This window comes from Chrysochloris asiatica, unplaced genomic scaffold (assembly GCF_000296735.1).
Source record: "Chrysochloris asiatica unplaced genomic scaffold, ChrAsi1.0 scaffold00069, whole genome shotgun sequence".
Lineage (NCBI taxonomy): Eukaryota > Metazoa > Chordata > Mammalia > Afrosoricida > Chrysochloridae > Chrysochloris > Chrysochloris asiatica.
Window position 1 is genome coordinate 138,368 of NW_006408587.1, and position 16,731 is coordinate 155,098.

Sequence of the window (16,731 nt, forward strand, 5' to 3'; positions counted from 1 at the left end):
TACCATGGACTGCTAGAAGAACAAACAAATCTGTGTTGGAAGAAATACAACCAGAATGCTCCTTGGAAGCCAGGATGGCGGGATTTTGTCTCTCATACTTTAGACATATTGTCAAGAGGGACCAGTCCCTGGAGAAGGACATCATGCTAGGTAAACTGGAGGATCAGTGAAAAAGAGGAAGACCCCCAATGAGATGGACTGGTACAGTGGCATCAGCAATGGTTCAAGTGTAATTAATAATGGTTGTGAGGCAGACACAGGACTGAGCAGTGTTTCGTTCTGTTATACGTAAGGTTGCTATGAGACAGGATCGATTCGATGGCCCTAACAACAACAGTAAGAGTAACATTTGAGCTCCATTTGCAAGAATGCCTGGAAATGTTTACGACTATTTAGGCAGCTGTTCCTGAGAAAATGTGTTGCTGTTGTTGTTTAAGTACCTCTATAGTGTTTTCAAGGAGAAGTTGGTGGGTTTGAACCTTACAGTTAGCAGTCCAGTCCTTACCCTATAGTGCCATACTTCAGGCTAATGAGCTAATGAGCATGTAACTTTGGAGTATTGTTCTAAATGTGGCAGTGGACTACAGAAAGGCAGGAATTTTTACCTGCTTTGTTTGTTGCTGCAACTTAGCCTTGAACAAGCACACACTCAATTAGTGTTCACTGAAAGAAGAAATGAATGAACAGCATATACCAACGCATGAAGCCATGCCAGTCACGTAAGTAAAGCATTTCTCAAATCCAGCATGATAAAATTTTGTATTCATGTAACTTAAGGATAAAACTAGACTTTATAATTCTGTGGTCTTTTCCCAAATACATTTGTATTTTTGAAGTTATGTCCTGGTGTGGCACTGTAGGATAAGCACAGGATCACAGGTCGGCTTGAACCACGAGGTCAGTGGTTCAAATTCACCAGTCACTCCTCAGAAACCTTATATTAGGCAATTATGAGTCAGAACTGACTCCACGGCACTTAACAACAACAACAAACCCCAAACAAGTTTCAATTACTTCAAAACGCAAATACCAAGCAAATTTCTGCCTGTAGGATGGGGATAATAGCAGTGTCCCAAGGCTTTTTACAGAGGTGGGCCTAGAAGGTGCATTGCCTCAGTTCTTCTTCTGGAATGTGAATCCCAAGAGGGGAACAACTGGCTACAGGAGATACACACACACACACACACACACATGCCAACCATAGTTGGCAAAAGCTTCATACAGTCAGGAATGACCACCGCAAAAACTCTCACGGGTACAACATATCTAAGGTCTAAATTGCTGCCTGTGGTCAAAATGGTCTCTCCCCTGAGTATGTTGTTGAATTTAGACTCATGGCAACCTCATGTACCACAGAGTAGAACTGCTCCTTACTGTTCTAAAAATGACCAACTCACATAGCATTGTACCTCAAAGAACATATTATGGATGTTAAGCAACACATACTTGTAAATGCTTGTAAATAAATAGAGGGATGAATGATAAATGAAAAAGTGAACTAATGAATGCATTTGAAAATAGCCAATAATAGGCTCATAGTATTTGGTAAAAAATCTATCAATAATCAAATGTCTTTTAAAAATGAACCTCTCCTATTCAGTTACCTCAGAAATGAAGCACTGTGAAAATAGCATGGGCATTGAAGCTAGACAAAACCTAGGTTTGAATCGTGGCTTTGTGTAACCTGTGCAGGTCTTAGCTACTCCAATTTCCTTATCTATAATATTGGGACATGTTTGGGTGTCTTAGCTACTTAATTTCCTCATCTATACTATTGGGACATGTTTGGGTGTCACCTCTGGGGTGGGGTGGTCAAGGTCATGAAAACAATTTCCTAAGAAGATTCAGAGGTAGCATTCATTATTCTAATGAATTTACCATGGGCAGGGCCTGACTCTCAGCCTAACAGAAATAGGAAACCTCGTTTTATCAGTGCATGGAGAAGGAAACCATCTCTCAGAAGTTGTTGTTTTTGTTAAGTGCCATGGAACTGGTTTCAAGTCATAGCGGTAACCTTCCATCCATCCCTTCTGTTGATTAACAATGATTACATCATGACAATGGTGTTCCTGCTCCTCTCCCTTATCACTACTTTGCTTGAGCAGACTCAAATGAAATGTCCTGTTGCCTGCATTTCCCCCATAGCTATAGACTTTCAGGGAGTCCTGATGTGGCATTGTAAGATAAGCACTTGATTGCCATCAGCAGTTCAAACCCACCAGCCATTCTTCAGAAACTCTATACAGGATCATTATGAGTCAGAACCGACTTGACAGCACTTAACAACAACATAGATTTTCAGAGACTGTCTTGTGCCAAATACTAGTAGTCCCCAATATACTAGCTGCACGATTTTGTGCAAATTCCTTAATTTCTCTGGATTTGGTTTCTCCATCTGCTCATAGACTTTTTGTGAGCATTACATTAATTAATTCATGTTAAGTACTTGGTATACAATAATAAGAAACAAACTACTATCAAGTCGATTCTAACTCATAACAACCTTGTATAAGATTTCTAAACCTGTGAATCTGTATAGGGGCAGAAAACCTCATCTTTGTCCCTCAGTGGGTTTGATTTATCAACCTTGCCATTAGCAGTCCAGTGCTTATCCTACAGTGCTCCTAGAATGTTGTTGTTGTTGTTATGTGCCGTGGAGTCGGTTCCAACTCATAGCGACCATGCACAGGATTTCCAAGGCTGTAAATCTTTAAAGAAGTAGAACGCCTCATCTTTCTGCCATGGAACAGCTGGTAGTTTTGAACTGCTGATCTTAAGGTTCGCAGCCTGATTCATAACCACTGCACTACCAGAGCTCCTAGAATATGGCTCAGTAAATTTTTGTTGTTGTTAGGTGCCCTCGAGTTGACTCTAAAGTATAGTGACACTGCGCACAACAGAATGAAACACTGCCTGGTCCTTCGCCATCCTCACAATTGCTGTTATGTTTCAGTCCATTGTTGCAGCTACTGTCAATCCATCTCTTTGAGGGTCTTCCTCTTTTTCATGAATGCTTCACTTTACCACGCATGATGTTCTTCTCCAGGGACTGGTCCCTCCTGATAACATGTCCAAAGTGTGTGAGACTTCATCTCACCATCCTTGATTCCTTTTTTTCTCTTTTCTTTCATCCTTACAGCATTCTGGCTGTATTTCTTCCAAGACAGATTTGCATATTCTTCTGGTTGTTGTTGTTGAGTGCCATCGAGTTGATTCCGACCTATAGTGACCCTGTTTCCGAGGAGCAGCTGGTGATCTTGAACCACCAACCTTGCAGTTCAAACGGCTTTGCAGTCTGGAGCATTAACCCATGATCTATTCAATTTTCTTTGCCAACAGCACAATTCACACGCACCAGTTCTTCTCTAGTCTTCCTTATTCATTGTCCCACTTTTAATGAGGCCATTAAAAACACCAGGTGTACCAAAGTCCTCAAAATGTGATGTCTTTGCTCTTTGACACTTTTTTACCCAATGCAACACAAGTTATTTTATTTCTTGGCTGCTGTTTCCACAAGCATTGATTGTGGATCCAAGGAAAATGAAACCTTTGAAACTTCAATCTTTTCTCCATTGTTATGTTACTTGTTGGTCTAGTTGTGAGAATTTTTGTTTTCTTTACCCTGAGTTATTATCCATACCGAAGGCTGTATGTAGTCTTTGATCTTCATCAGTAAATACTTCAAGTCCTCTTCACAGTCAACAGGTTGTGTCATCTGCGTATCTCAGATTGTTAATGAGTCTTCCTCCAGTTCTAACGCCACATTCTTCTCAATATACTACAGTTTCTCAGATTATTTGATCAGCATACAGATTGAATAAGTATGGTGAAAAGATACAACCCTGACGTACAACTTTCGTGATTTTTAAACCACATAGCATCCCCCTTGTTCTGGTCAACAACTGCCTCTTGGTCTATGTCCAGATTCTTCATGAGCATAAATTTAAATGTTGTGGAATGCCCATTCTTTGCAATGTTATCCATAGTTTGTTATGATCCACACAGTTGAATGCCTTTGCATAGTCAATAAAGTGCAAATAAACATCTTTCTGGTATTCTCTGCTGTCAGCCAGATTGATCTGATGTCACCAATGATAGTCCTCCTCCAACATCTCATTCTAAATTCAGCTTAAATTTCTAGCAGCTATTTATGAATTATTGTCAACAAATTTTTACTTGCATATAATATTGATGACTATTGTGTTGTTAAGTGTCATTGAGTCAGTTCCGACCCACAGTTACCCTATGTAGGAGTGGCTGGTGAGATTGAACCATCGACCTTGCAGTTCAAACCAACTTTGCAGTCCAGCGCATTAACCCTCAGCACCATACCAGGACTCCAAAGAAAGGTGACCCAACAGAATGTAGAAATTATCAAACAACTGGTTGATAATTTCTATGTTCTGTTGGCTCACCTACCTTTGGAAAATAAATGTTGGCTGCTATTTTTTTCTTTGTAGTCGTTAGGTGGAATGTTGTTGTTGTTAGGTGTCGTCAAGCCAGTTGTGATTCACAGTGACCCTATGCACAACAGAATGAATCAATTCCAGGTCCTGCTGTCCTCACAATTGTTACACTTGATCTCATTACTGCTGCCACTCTGCCAATCCATCTTCTTGGGGGTCTTCCTCTTTTTTTGTTGACTCTACACTTTACCAAGTATGATGCCCTTTCTAAGGACTGCTTCCTAGGGATGCATCAAAGATGAAATCTTACCATTCTGCCTTTTAAGGAGCATTCTGGCTGTACTTCATACAACACAGATCAGTTTGTTCTTCCGGCAGTCCATGGTACTTTTAATATTCTTCTTCACACCATAACTTAAATATATCGATTCTTTTATGATCTTCCTTATTCACTGTCCAAGTTTCACAAGAATATGAGGCCATTGAAAATACCATGGTTCGGGTTAGGTGTACTCTAGTCCTCAAAGTGACATCTTTGCTCTTGAATGCTTTAAAGAAGTCTTGTGTAGATTTGCCTAATGCTATATGTCGTTTGATTTCTTGACTGCTGCTTCCATTAGTGTTGATAGTGGTTCCAAAAACAAAGTCTTCAACAACTTCATTTCCCCCTCCCTCATTTATCATGTTGTTATTTATTGGTCCTATGGTGATGATTTTTATTTTCTTTACTTTGAGCTGCATCACGTACTGACGGCTATGGTCTTTGATCTTCATCAGTAAGTATTTTAAGTCCTTGTCACTTTCAGCAAGCAAGGTTGTGCCATTTGTATATCATGGGTTGTTATTGAGTCTTCCTCCAATTCTGATGCCACATTCTTCTTCATATAATCCATATTCTAAGATTATTTGCTTAGTGTATAGATTGAAGAAGTACAATGAAAGAATATATCCCTGAGGCACACCTTTCCTGATTTTATACCATTCAGTATCCCCTTGTTCTGTTTGAACAACTGCTTTGTGGTCTATGTATAGGTTCCTCAAGAGCATAGTTAAGTGTTCCAGAATCCCATTGTTTGCAATGTTATCCATAGCTTGTCATGATCCACACAGTCAAAAGCCTTTTCATAGTCAATAAAGCACAGGTAAACATCTTTTTGGTATTCTCTGCTTTCAGCCAAGATCCATATGACATTAGCAATGATATCTCCACTCCACATCCTTGTCTGAATCCAGCTTGAACCTAGCACTTCCCTGTTGATATACTGTTGTAGCCATTTTAAAATGATCTATAGCAAAATTTTACTTGCATGTAATATTAATGATATTGTCTGATGATTGCACATTCCTTTGGGTCACCTCTCTTTGGAATGGGCACAGATATGGATCTCTCCCAATAAGTTGGCCAGGTAGCTATCTTCCAAATTTCTTGGCATAGATGAGTAAGTGCCTCCAGTGCTGCATTAGTTTGTTGAAAGATTTCAGTTTGTAGTCTATCAATTCCCAGAGTGCCTTGTTCTTTGCTAATGCCTTCAATGCAGCTTGGACTTCTTCCTTTGGTACCACTGGCTCTTGATCATATGCTACTTCTTGAAATGGTTGAACATTGACCATTTCTTTTTGGTAGAGTGACTGCATATTTCTTCCATCTTGTTTTGACGCTTCCTGTATCCTTCAATATTCTGTTCAGAGAATCTGTCAGTATTTCAAGTCAAGGCATGAATTTTTTTCTTCAGTTCTTTCAGCTTGAGAAAGGCTAAGTATGTTCTTTCCTTTTGGTTTTCAAACTCTCCTGGCATAGTCTGACTTTATCAAAGTAAAAGAAAGGAGTGTTTGAACTTAAATAAAATCCAGCCTTTAGTTAGAGACAAGAGAGTTTACCTATCTTGAAGATGCAGGATCAAGGCTCAACTTGGTTCAAGGGTTACACCCTGTCAGTAGCAGTTGGGACTTATATCCAGAAATGGAGAGGGATATAAGTGAAGATGTGATGAGATTATAATCTAGCCCAGAGCAGTCTAAATTGGGAGAGACACTGAGTAGTCTGAATCGAAGTCATTTCCAGAGCAGAGGACTCAGGTCTTATGCATATAGGACCCCAGGATTATAATGATGACAAACCCAGCTCCCACTAGATATGTGTGTCTCAGGTCCCCCTCAATTTCCCCTGGTTTCACAAGAACTGAGATGCATAGACCCTCCCAGAGAGGACAAAACTTGCCCCTAGTGTTTTCAGTCCCCCAAATAGACCCCTTGGTTAAATGGCCCATGTGGAAATCTGATTCCGGCTGCTATTGTCATAGGGTTGCCCAGCCCCTAGAACCTCTTCCCCTCACAGGAACAAGCTGGTTGGACTGCTTTGCTGTGGCTTCTGGTAAAACAGGATCAGGAATGGAGTGGGAGAGTCAGGCATGAGTTGGGTGAAACTAGTACCTCCCAATGGTAGGTCAAAGTGCGAGGGAAGTAAGGAAGCTCTGAAGGGGTTGCCAGCTCAGCTTCACAGGGCACACCTTGGGAAGAAAGGAGCTTTTGAGTGGGCCTTTCTCTCTGCAGAGGGCAGAGCTGTTTAGGCCTGGACACAAACAGGAAGGAGAGATGAGCTTAAAATCTCTGTAAAAACTACATATAGCCTTTAAATCATGCAAATGATTAAGGCATTCAGCTATGAGTAGAAAGGTAGGGGCTCAAGTCCACACAGAAACACCTTGGAAGAAAGGCCTGTTGATCTAGTTTTGAAAACACAGCCATGGAAAACCCTACCTCACATGGCACATCATTTTACTCAGACACCTATGGGGTTGCAATGACTTTAAATCAATTTAACATCAATTAGGTGTTCAAAGTTACCTAATGGACACATATCTACACAAAATCCTTTGGCGTTCAGTCCCTACTCCCAAAAAAACATTCTCCACTTGTTTTTTGTTTTTAATTGTCTTTGCAGATATGAGCCTCCCCTTAGTGGTTTCCTATCTATCCATGCTGCCTTGACTGTGTTGGGGTGCGGGTGGAGGGAAGAGGGATAGAGGCTGTTCTGACCTCAGTCTCTGGAGAGAACTTTGTTTTTGATGTATTTTTACCACACACACACACACACACACACACAGGTCCTCTTTGCAGAAGTGTGTACTTAAAGAGGGAAGCAAGGTTGCCTGGCAAAGTAGAGGTTTCAGCACAGCTAAGCCCATGAGTAAGAAGCAGAAAGTGATCTTGGGTACTGAACCCAGAAGCCTTGGCAACTCGGTCCTTTCTAGTGGGCTCTACAGCCATGCCACTTTTATCTTCTAGAGGGACGTCAATGGCTGAGTGGACCTCATGTCTCCTACTTCCTCCCTGCAAGCATTCAGGCTGGGGCCCATGATGGAGCAGCCCTCATAAAAAGCGGACCTTTTAAATTCTCTTAGTGTGTGTTTCCCAACTCCTCAAAGCACTTTCGCTTTCAAAGCTGGCAAATTAAAAAGCTCACATCCACCACCTATCCCAGGCAGAATCCTAAATATCCCACTCCTAATCCAAACCAGCCTACCAGAGGTAGTAGAATTTGGAAACGCTCCCTGTGTCGGTCCCCAGGGCTCCTTTGCAACTGGGTCTTAGCCCCAGTGATGAGCAGCTAGGGAAGGTCCCCAGCGACTGTGGGAGGTCGGGTCATGTTTGGCTTTGGTGAAATCCGTCAGGCGGCCGCGCTCACCAGCGCAGCGTGACGAAACCGCCAGCGGTTGGGAGATTTGGAAGCCGAGACTAGCCTGGCGCTCCCCCGCGCCTGGCTTCCCTGGGCGGTCGCCAGCCCGATTTGGCAGGTCGGGGCGGGGGCTGGGCGGAGCGCGGCCTTTTCTGGCCTGGGAAGGTGTGACTGCGGCCCAGGCGCTAATGCACAGGGCTGCTGGGCTAGCTACTGTCGCACGCGCAGCGCTTCCCCGAGCCCCGGCTCCACTCGCGGCTCTCCTGCGCGCCCCAGGAGGCTGGGCGCATTCTCGCTCTCTCCGGCTGAACCTGGCTGCCTGGAGCGGCTGAATTTGGCGGCATCTCCCACCCGCGGTCGCGAGCAAGTCCCTACCTACATCTATCTACCTATCAGAGGGTCCACATGAGCCCCGGGGCCTCCTACCCGGGGATGGGCCACCTGTCTCGCCTCCAGGTGAGGACCTGGATTGAGCCAGTGGTGGCTTCGTCCCAGGTGGCCGCCTCCCTTTACGACGCGGGGCTGCTCCTCGTAGTGAAGGAGCACTACGGGTCTGGGGCTTCCTCCAACCACAGCGCCAGCCCATCTCCCCGGGGGGCTCTAGAGGACCAACAACAGAAGGCCATCTCCAATTTCTACATCATCTACAACCTGGTGGTAGGCCTATCGCCCCTGCTGTCTGCCTACGGGCTGGGCTGGCTCAGTGACCGCTACCACCGCAAGGTCTCCATCTGCGTGTCCTTGCTGGGTTTCCTGCTCTCTCGCCTGGGGCTGCTGCTCAAGGTGCTGCTGGACTGGCCACTGGAGGTGATGTACGGGGCAGCGGCGCTGAACGGGCTGTGTGGTGGCTTCTCAGCATTCTGGTCTGGGGTGATGGCTCTGGGATCCCTCGGCTCCTCTGAGGGCCGCCGCTCGTTGCGCCTAATTGTTATTGACCTGATCCTGGGCTTGGCCGGTTTCTGTGGGAGCATGGCCTCTGGGCACCTCTTCAAGCAGATCGCTGGGCGCTCAAGGCAGGGCTTGGTGCTGGCGGCCTGCAGCGTGAGTTGTGCCATTTTTAGCCTTTTCTACAGCTTGTTGGTATTGAAGGTCCCTGAGTCGGTGGGCAAGTCCAGCAAGGCACTTGCCACCGTGGATACTGTGTCTGGCATGGTTGGCACCTATCGCACCCTGGATCCTGATCAGCCAGAGAAGCACAATGTGGAGAGGCACCCCCCACCTCCTGGAAAAGAAAAGCCCCAGAAAACCATCATTGTCCTTCTCTTCATGGGTGCCATCATATATGACTTGGCAGTGGTGGGCACAGTGGATGTGATGCCACTTTTTGTGTTACGGGCACCTCTCAGTTGGAACCAAGTGCAGGTGGGCTATGGCATGGCTGCAGGTTACATCATCTTCATCACCAGCTTCCTGGGAGTCCTGGTCTTCTCCCGCTGCTTCCACTTCCGGGACACCACCATGATCGTGATTGGAATGGTCTCCTTTGGGTCTGGAGCCCTACTCTTGGCTTTTGTGAAAAAGACATACATGTTCTACATTGGTAAGTCTGGCATTCTCTGGAGACAGGCCACTGCTGGCCCCCTGCCTCACCAGGCCTCACCAGGCTAACACCAGGGTTGTCGTGGCCCAGGTACCCCAGCTCAGCACCATTCTACTTGAAACCTAAGAGGAACAAGGGAAACAGGATTCTGTGCATTTGAGTTGATCTCTTCTAAAGTATTTCTGATTAAAAAGTTATTAGAATGGTGTCCATGGCTCTGGAAGGTTGGGTGATTTGGGGGGGGGCGTGGGGGCTGTGGTGGTCACTGATACCCATCGTGAGTAAGGGAGTCTTCAGGCAACCTTGGAAGAAGGAAGAGATTGTGTTGAATTTTCTCTCTTCACTTTTGAAGGGATTAAACACTAAGTAATCTTACTGAAAAGGCCTCTTACTTAAAATCATTTGGGGTTCACCAAAGGCTTTTAGAAAATGAATTAAAATCCTCAATAAATACCCTCCACAGCCAATGTAATAGATTTTCTCAGGAAGCCAAATGAAGTTTCCATCAAAGACATACGCAGAAAGCTCTGTCCAATAGAACTTTTCTACAACAATGGAAATGTTCTATCGCTGTTCCAGTATATTAGCCACTAGTCATGTGTCTATGAAGACTTGAAAGGTGACTATTAAAACTGAACAGACTTTTAAATTTACTCAATTTTATTTAGTTTAAATAGCCACACATGGCTAATGGCTAATGTAGTAACAGTACATCTCTAGATGGTTACCAGAGGCCTTGGTCACACACCTCAGAAAAACACCTTTAAAATGGTAAGAGTACATCTAGCTAACTCCCAGTTTAACCAGATGTGTGGAAAGACCAGAGTGCCAGTTTCTTTGCCCTTTCCCATCCCCTTTCCTTCCTCCTCCTCCTCTCTCTTTCTCTCTCACACACAGAGCATCTGAATAATCAATAGGAATAGGACTTGAGGGAAAAGGGATGTATAGGCAGTTGTGTTAGTGAGACAGAGATTTGGATGCAATTTGCCAAAGTTCCTGAGGACCATCTCCCAAACGTGACTGGGCATGTTCATAAATGGCAGGCACCTCCACTCCAGGGAGGCAAAAAGAAGGACCTTGAGTCACTTCAGTGGTACAAACTTCACATCCCTAAGAACCAATGAACGCTGTCAATAAAGACATCCTTCATCATGTCACCATGTAAACTGTGATGTGCCACTTTTCCGATATATATGCAGCAAATACAGCTGCAACAGAGCGGTAGGATTAACAATCTGGCCTGGGAAGAGGTCTAGTCAATCAGCAGAGAAATGACATCTTTCAGGTCAAGCCACTGGGGATTGTGGAAAGAGAAAGTTCTAAGCGAGGCTTTTGTTTTGTTGTAATTTACTCCTTTGTGTTTTGTGTGATCTCCTTGCAGCTCGAGCCATCATGCTGTTTGCTCTGATCCCCATCACAACCATCAGATCAGCAATGTCCAAGCTCATAAAGGACTCCTCTTATGGTGAGTGGAAGGCGTCTGCCAGGACTGTCTCAGAGCTGCTCAGCTTGGGGCATGGGGTTTGGACCTGCAGAAGGCACACAAGAGAGTTCCAGAAACAGCACCAAATACACAAGGAATACACTGGTTTCCATGCAGCGCAGAGTGAGTGAAAGACTCAGAAAACTAATCACTGAAAAGTCTCAAAGAAACTACCTAATTCTCCCACTGTGTTCCTGAGTTTTCTTTTAAAGATTCACCCACTGCTGGTGGTTTTGAGGAAGGAGGAGCTGGGGATGGCTTCCTTGGCTTTGTGCATCCCTTCTCCTTACTTCATCCACAAGGCCAAAGTTACACCCTTTCTGCTGTGGAAAATAACCAAGACAGGTCTTACTGTGCACTAGTGGGAAGTGAGCTAGAGCAGGGATTTTGTTCCAAAGCCTGCTTACTGTTTGTCTTAGTTATCTAGTGCTGCTATAACAGAAATACCACAAGTGGATGGCTTGTTGTTAAGTGTCATCAAGTCAGTTCCAATTCATAGCAAACCTGTATAAACCACCAACCTTGTGGTCAGCAGTCCAGTGCATATCCTACTGCACTATGCCAGGAAAGTAGATGGTTCCAACAAATAGAAATTTACTCACTCACAGTTCAGAAGTCTGAATTCAAAGCACTGGCTCTGGAGAAAGATCTTTGTCTCCTTTCAGTACCTGTAAACCCATCATTCCTTCAAGTTCTCCATGTGTCTTGGCATCTGTCCTTCTCTGCGTCTAGGAGCAGTGCAGGGACCCCAAGTTCACAGGTATCAGGAAGCTCCAACTGATAGAGGCAGAATTCCTGGTGAACTGAGCTACCAAGTCTGAGATGAAGTCTTGTGAATGGCAAGGGATTCCCTAAGAGTGCCCTAGAGACTCAGCTAGTAGGATATGGGGACAGAACAGCAGTGAATTTTTGCCGTTGTTGTTATATTATACAACGTAACATTTGTCAAGTCAACGTTTTTCACATTCATATGTGCAATTCAGTGGCTTCAGTTACATGAATCATATTGTGTAGCACATCTTGATAACCTCTGTCCTTTCCACAGGGAAGGTGTTTGTCATACTGCAGCTTTCCCTGGCTCTGACAGGGGTGGTGACATCTGTAGTGTTTAACGAGCTCTATCAGCTTTCCATGGAAAAGTTCATCGGCACCTGCTTTGTTCTCTCCTCCTTCCTCTCCTTTCTGGCCATCATCCCTGTTGGGTAAGACGATGGGAGCAGAGTTTGCTGTTTGGGCTGGGGCCTTGGTGTTTAGGTCAAGGAATGCTGGGCCATCTTCAGCCCCGCATGAGAAAGGATTTCTGCATTTATGTAGCAGGTTCCAAGTAGGCTCTCCCATAAAGAAAAAGTCTTCCTGTTTCCCCCAATTAATAATCTGGCAAGTTGGGACTTTCCCCAAATCACAAATAGGGAACAGAAGGTCCCAACTTGCTGGCTCATTTCTGGACTGTGTCATAATGACAATTTATTTATAGGAGTTCTTATACTTCCTTATAATCAGAAGCTGGAATTGGCAACTCTTTTGAACCACTTAGACCTATTTTGTTTAATTCCCTCAGATGAAAGTCATCCTGCCTCATGGCCAAGACTCTCTTTTCTCTGTGCCCTCTGAGGCCTTGGCAATTGGCAACCTGTGTTTAGTGCCACTGAAAAGTCAAGACCACTGGATTGTGTGAGCATCTCTTTTCGCAAAGCCCTTGACTTCTCTAAGCCTCATTTGTCTCATTGGTAAAATCAGAGCACTCAAGTCTGGGAAATAGGAAGAAGGCTAGAGAAGCTGAGGAGAGGCATGCTGGGCCCACAGCGAGAGCAGTAGCCTGGGTCTTCCACTAAATCGAAAGCCTGGAATAGTTTGATCTTCAACCCCACTCTGGACCAACCCTATCAACCAAAATGTAATGCAAACCCCAAATGCAAGCCATATAAGTGACTTTAAATTTTCTAGACACCACATTTTGAAAAGTTAAAACTAATAAGTGTTATTAATTTAAATCACATATTTGACTTAGTCTAACAGTTATCATTTCAATATGTATTTAATCTTAAAAATTATTAATGTGATTTTCATTTGTTTATATTGTCTTCAAAATGTGTTTTATACTTACAGCACATCTCAATTCAAACTAGATTCTTCTCAAGTGTTTAGTAACCACATTGTGGTTTTGTTGTTAAGTGCTGTTGAGTCCGTTCTGACTCAAGGAGCGGGTGGTGAGTTTGAATCACTGACTTTGTGGTTCAATCTAACTTGCAGTCAATCTAGTGCAATTATCCTACAGCACCACATAAGGCTACCAAGTTGGATAAGCTTTAAACTGTTTAAATCTTTTTACTTCTTTCCTTTAACTGTGGGTCTCTGATGCTTGTATTAGTCCCCCCAGAAGAGAAAGAAATATGGTAAATCGATCCACTAAAAGGTATAAGAAATTTGGTATAGATTTGTATTTTAAGAAGTTCTGTCTGGAGGCAGATGAGAACTTTACATATTAGCAATGATGGTATCAAGGACACTTGGTGATGCAGTGAGTTAAGCATTGGACTGCTAACTGGAAGGTTGGTGGTTCAAACTCACCAGCCGCTCTAAGGGAGACTGATAAGACCATCTGTTTCCATAAAGATTTGTTGTTGTTAAGTGCCCTCGAGTTGGTTCCAACTCCTAGCAACCCTGTAAAGGGTTTCTGAGAAGCAGCTGGTGGGTTTGAACCACCAACCTCATGGTTAGCAGTCCAGTGCCAATCCTACAGTGCCACACCAGAGTTCTGTAAAGATTTATAGCCTAGGAAATCTTATGTAGTAATTCTACTCTACCCTACAAGGCTGCAATGTGTTGGAATTGACTTGACAGTCACCAACAACAACAATCGTGGTATTACAGGCAGTAGGTGGTGGTGGTGGTAGTGTGCCGTTGAGTTGGTTCTGACTCATAGCAACCCTATATACAGTTTCCAAGGCTGTAAATCTTTAAGGAAGCAGAAAGCCTCATCTTTCTCCCGTGGAACAGCTGGTAGTTTCGAACTGCTGACCTTGAAGTTAGCAGCCCGACTCGTAAAGAGCTCCTTAGAGGCAGTAGAGTGGGAACTATTGGAAGGCAGTTTGGAAGGGGCAGGAAACGGATGGTGCTAAGGCTCTTTTTGGAATTTTGACATTACAAATAGGTCTCTGCCTACAGAGAAAGCTGAGCTTCCGGGGACAGTTCTATGCTTTATTACATACTTGAAAAAGATATGAAGATCAAACAGCTGAAAGATCTTGTGCCTGAAGCAGGCCTTATTACTAGTGTCCTCTCAGCTTAGCTCTCACTTTGCTAAACTAGATTTGTCCTTCAGCTGCCTAGCCCTTAAGTCTCTTCATGCACTCTGGTTTTCATCCCAATGTTGAATGAAGGAAGCTTGGCTAGCGCTAGCTTGAGTTGTAGGTAGGAGTCCCAGTTCTTTGGCCAAGTGGGTAATGGATCAGTAGTTCTGCTTCTTTAAACTGATTCAGTCATATTGGTTAGCAGTTGACTGGAATATTTTCTTCAACCTCAACAAACACCCACACAGATACATGAAGAAAACAAGTTCTACATGTGTCATGGCTAAAGATAAATTGCTTTTAATAAAAGCAACTTAAAAATTCAATAATTGGTTTCTTTTTAGTTTCATCTGCTTTGTGTATTTAATACAGTTAAGCCATGCATATTTAAGTGACCATATTTCACAGAAGCAGAAACTAACTCTTGAACCAATCAAGTAAGGCAACACATTAAGCAACTGAGTACCAATGTGAATGAGTACCAGTTGCTAACTGGTCCCCTCTGCTGTAGCCATTTAGCTGTAGAGGGAACACATGTGCAAATAAAGCCTTGCTCTCTGCATATTTGAATTGACTGGAGAGCTTTAAACATCACTGGTGCCTGGATTCGACCCCAGAGATTCTGACTCAGTTGCTCTGGGTGCAGCCTGGACATGGGCACCCCTAAAAGTTCTACAGGCTATTCTAATGGACAACCAAGACTTTTGATATAACTTCTGATATAAAAAGGGAGTGTCTTTATTATCTTTACTGTCCATGAAATCACTAAATATTTTTGAACCATTTGTATAGCTGGAAGAGGTCAAGGCTATTATCTTCAATCATTAAATGAGTAACAGAAAAGACCAGTGTAACTTTCTCACCAGAAAGAAAAGCTACATTCCAGCAATGTAATATTTCACAAAGGTATGTCAAAGCATAGACACAGAGGAGGGTGGGATGCTGGACCGTGCCATGCTCTACATCCTCCTCCTTGATGCCAGGAGTGTTCCCTGGAACAGACCTGCCAACAGCCTGTTTGCAAACCAAAGGGACATGGCCTGGGACCAAAATGAGCTGATTTCGTTACTAAGAGAACCTGGCCGCTCCTCTTTGCTCTTGTTTACATGTAACATGGAGGAGCCAAGGAAATAACTGTGCTGTTCTGCCCTTCCACAGTCCTCCTTCTGCCAAACTTCTGCATCCAGTTAATGCCTCATGCTTCATCCAGAAAGTACAAGCCATCAGAAAAGAACACCTTAATTTTTTCCAAAGCAGATCGACAAACCTATGCACTTGCACCTATTTTGTTCTTCTTTTTAGTCATTCCTTGTATAATGGTAACAATAGCAAACACTTAACTGGTCCTTACAATGTGACAGGCACTGCTACTACTTTAAGTATTTTATATGAGGAAACTTCAAAAAGTTCCTGGAAAAAATCCCTTAATCTTTTCATTTGTCCATGAATTTTTGAAGCCCCTCATATATTTTTATTAAGCCATCCTAAAAATCCTATGAGATAATTACTATTATTAGCCCCATTGTACAGATGAGGAAATGTAGACTATGGTACTATGGGAGATGTTCAGGACTACAAGACTAGAATAATGCTGGAAGGGAAGAAATGCCCTCAGTTCATCACCACACCCAGCATATTCTCCATGGAGTGGTTTTAATGGATCATAATGGGTATAGTCAGGCAAACTATCAATGATTACCAGTAGTAGAGATCTTCCTGACTTCCGTGGGGAAGAAAAAGAGACCCCATGACCAATCCCAGCTTTCTCTTACAACTCTCTATTGTCAATTCTTGCAGCATCGTGGCCTGTAAACTAGCCCCATGGTTACAATACGGAGATGTCATGGAGAAATGAAGGTGCTGACTTGCAGAAGCAGAAAGCAAGACCCCCTTGAAGATAAAGGGAGAGACTGGAGAACTGGCAACCCAAGGAACCCACTGCCCACAAATGGCAGTGCCAAAAATGTTACAGCCAGAGTCAACCTGAGAACCAATTGTTGGTGGGTGGGGAAATACACTTTCCGGGTGATGGCAGAACTCAGCTTTTACACACCCTGACTCGACGGCACTTAACAACAACAACAACAATAGGGTGAGGTTAGGTTCTGTAGGCAGCAGAGCATAATCTTTCAAGGGTTGTCTGCAGGCTTAATGTACAGCCATACCTAGCAGTGTGGGGTTTTTTAAGCTCCAGCTCCAGGTGCCCAGCCCTTCTTGTCTGAGGCTCCAAGGTACGGCTAACTAGTCATCTAAGTGTGATACTCAAAGTCCCATATGGGAACACATGCAAAGGCATGCATTTTCAACAACTGAAGATTTTGTAAAAACTGCCAATA

The 16,731-nt window shown here is 43.7% G+C and overlaps 1 protein-coding gene across 1 annotated transcript; it reads left to right on the forward strand.

The window, feature by feature from the left end:
- Positions 1–8,487: 8,487 nt before the first annotated feature.
- SLC46A2 (solute carrier family 46, member 2) lies at positions 8,488–16,250 on the forward strand. The gene is made up of 4 exons (XM_006864663.1): positions 8,488–9,622; positions 11,004–11,087; positions 12,151–12,307; positions 16,193–16,250. Exons 1-4 carry the CDS (start codon positions 8,488–8,490, stop codon positions 16,248–16,250), a joined length of 1,434 nt encoding a protein of 477 aa, XP_006864725.1.
- Positions 16,251–16,731: the final 481 nt, after the last annotated feature.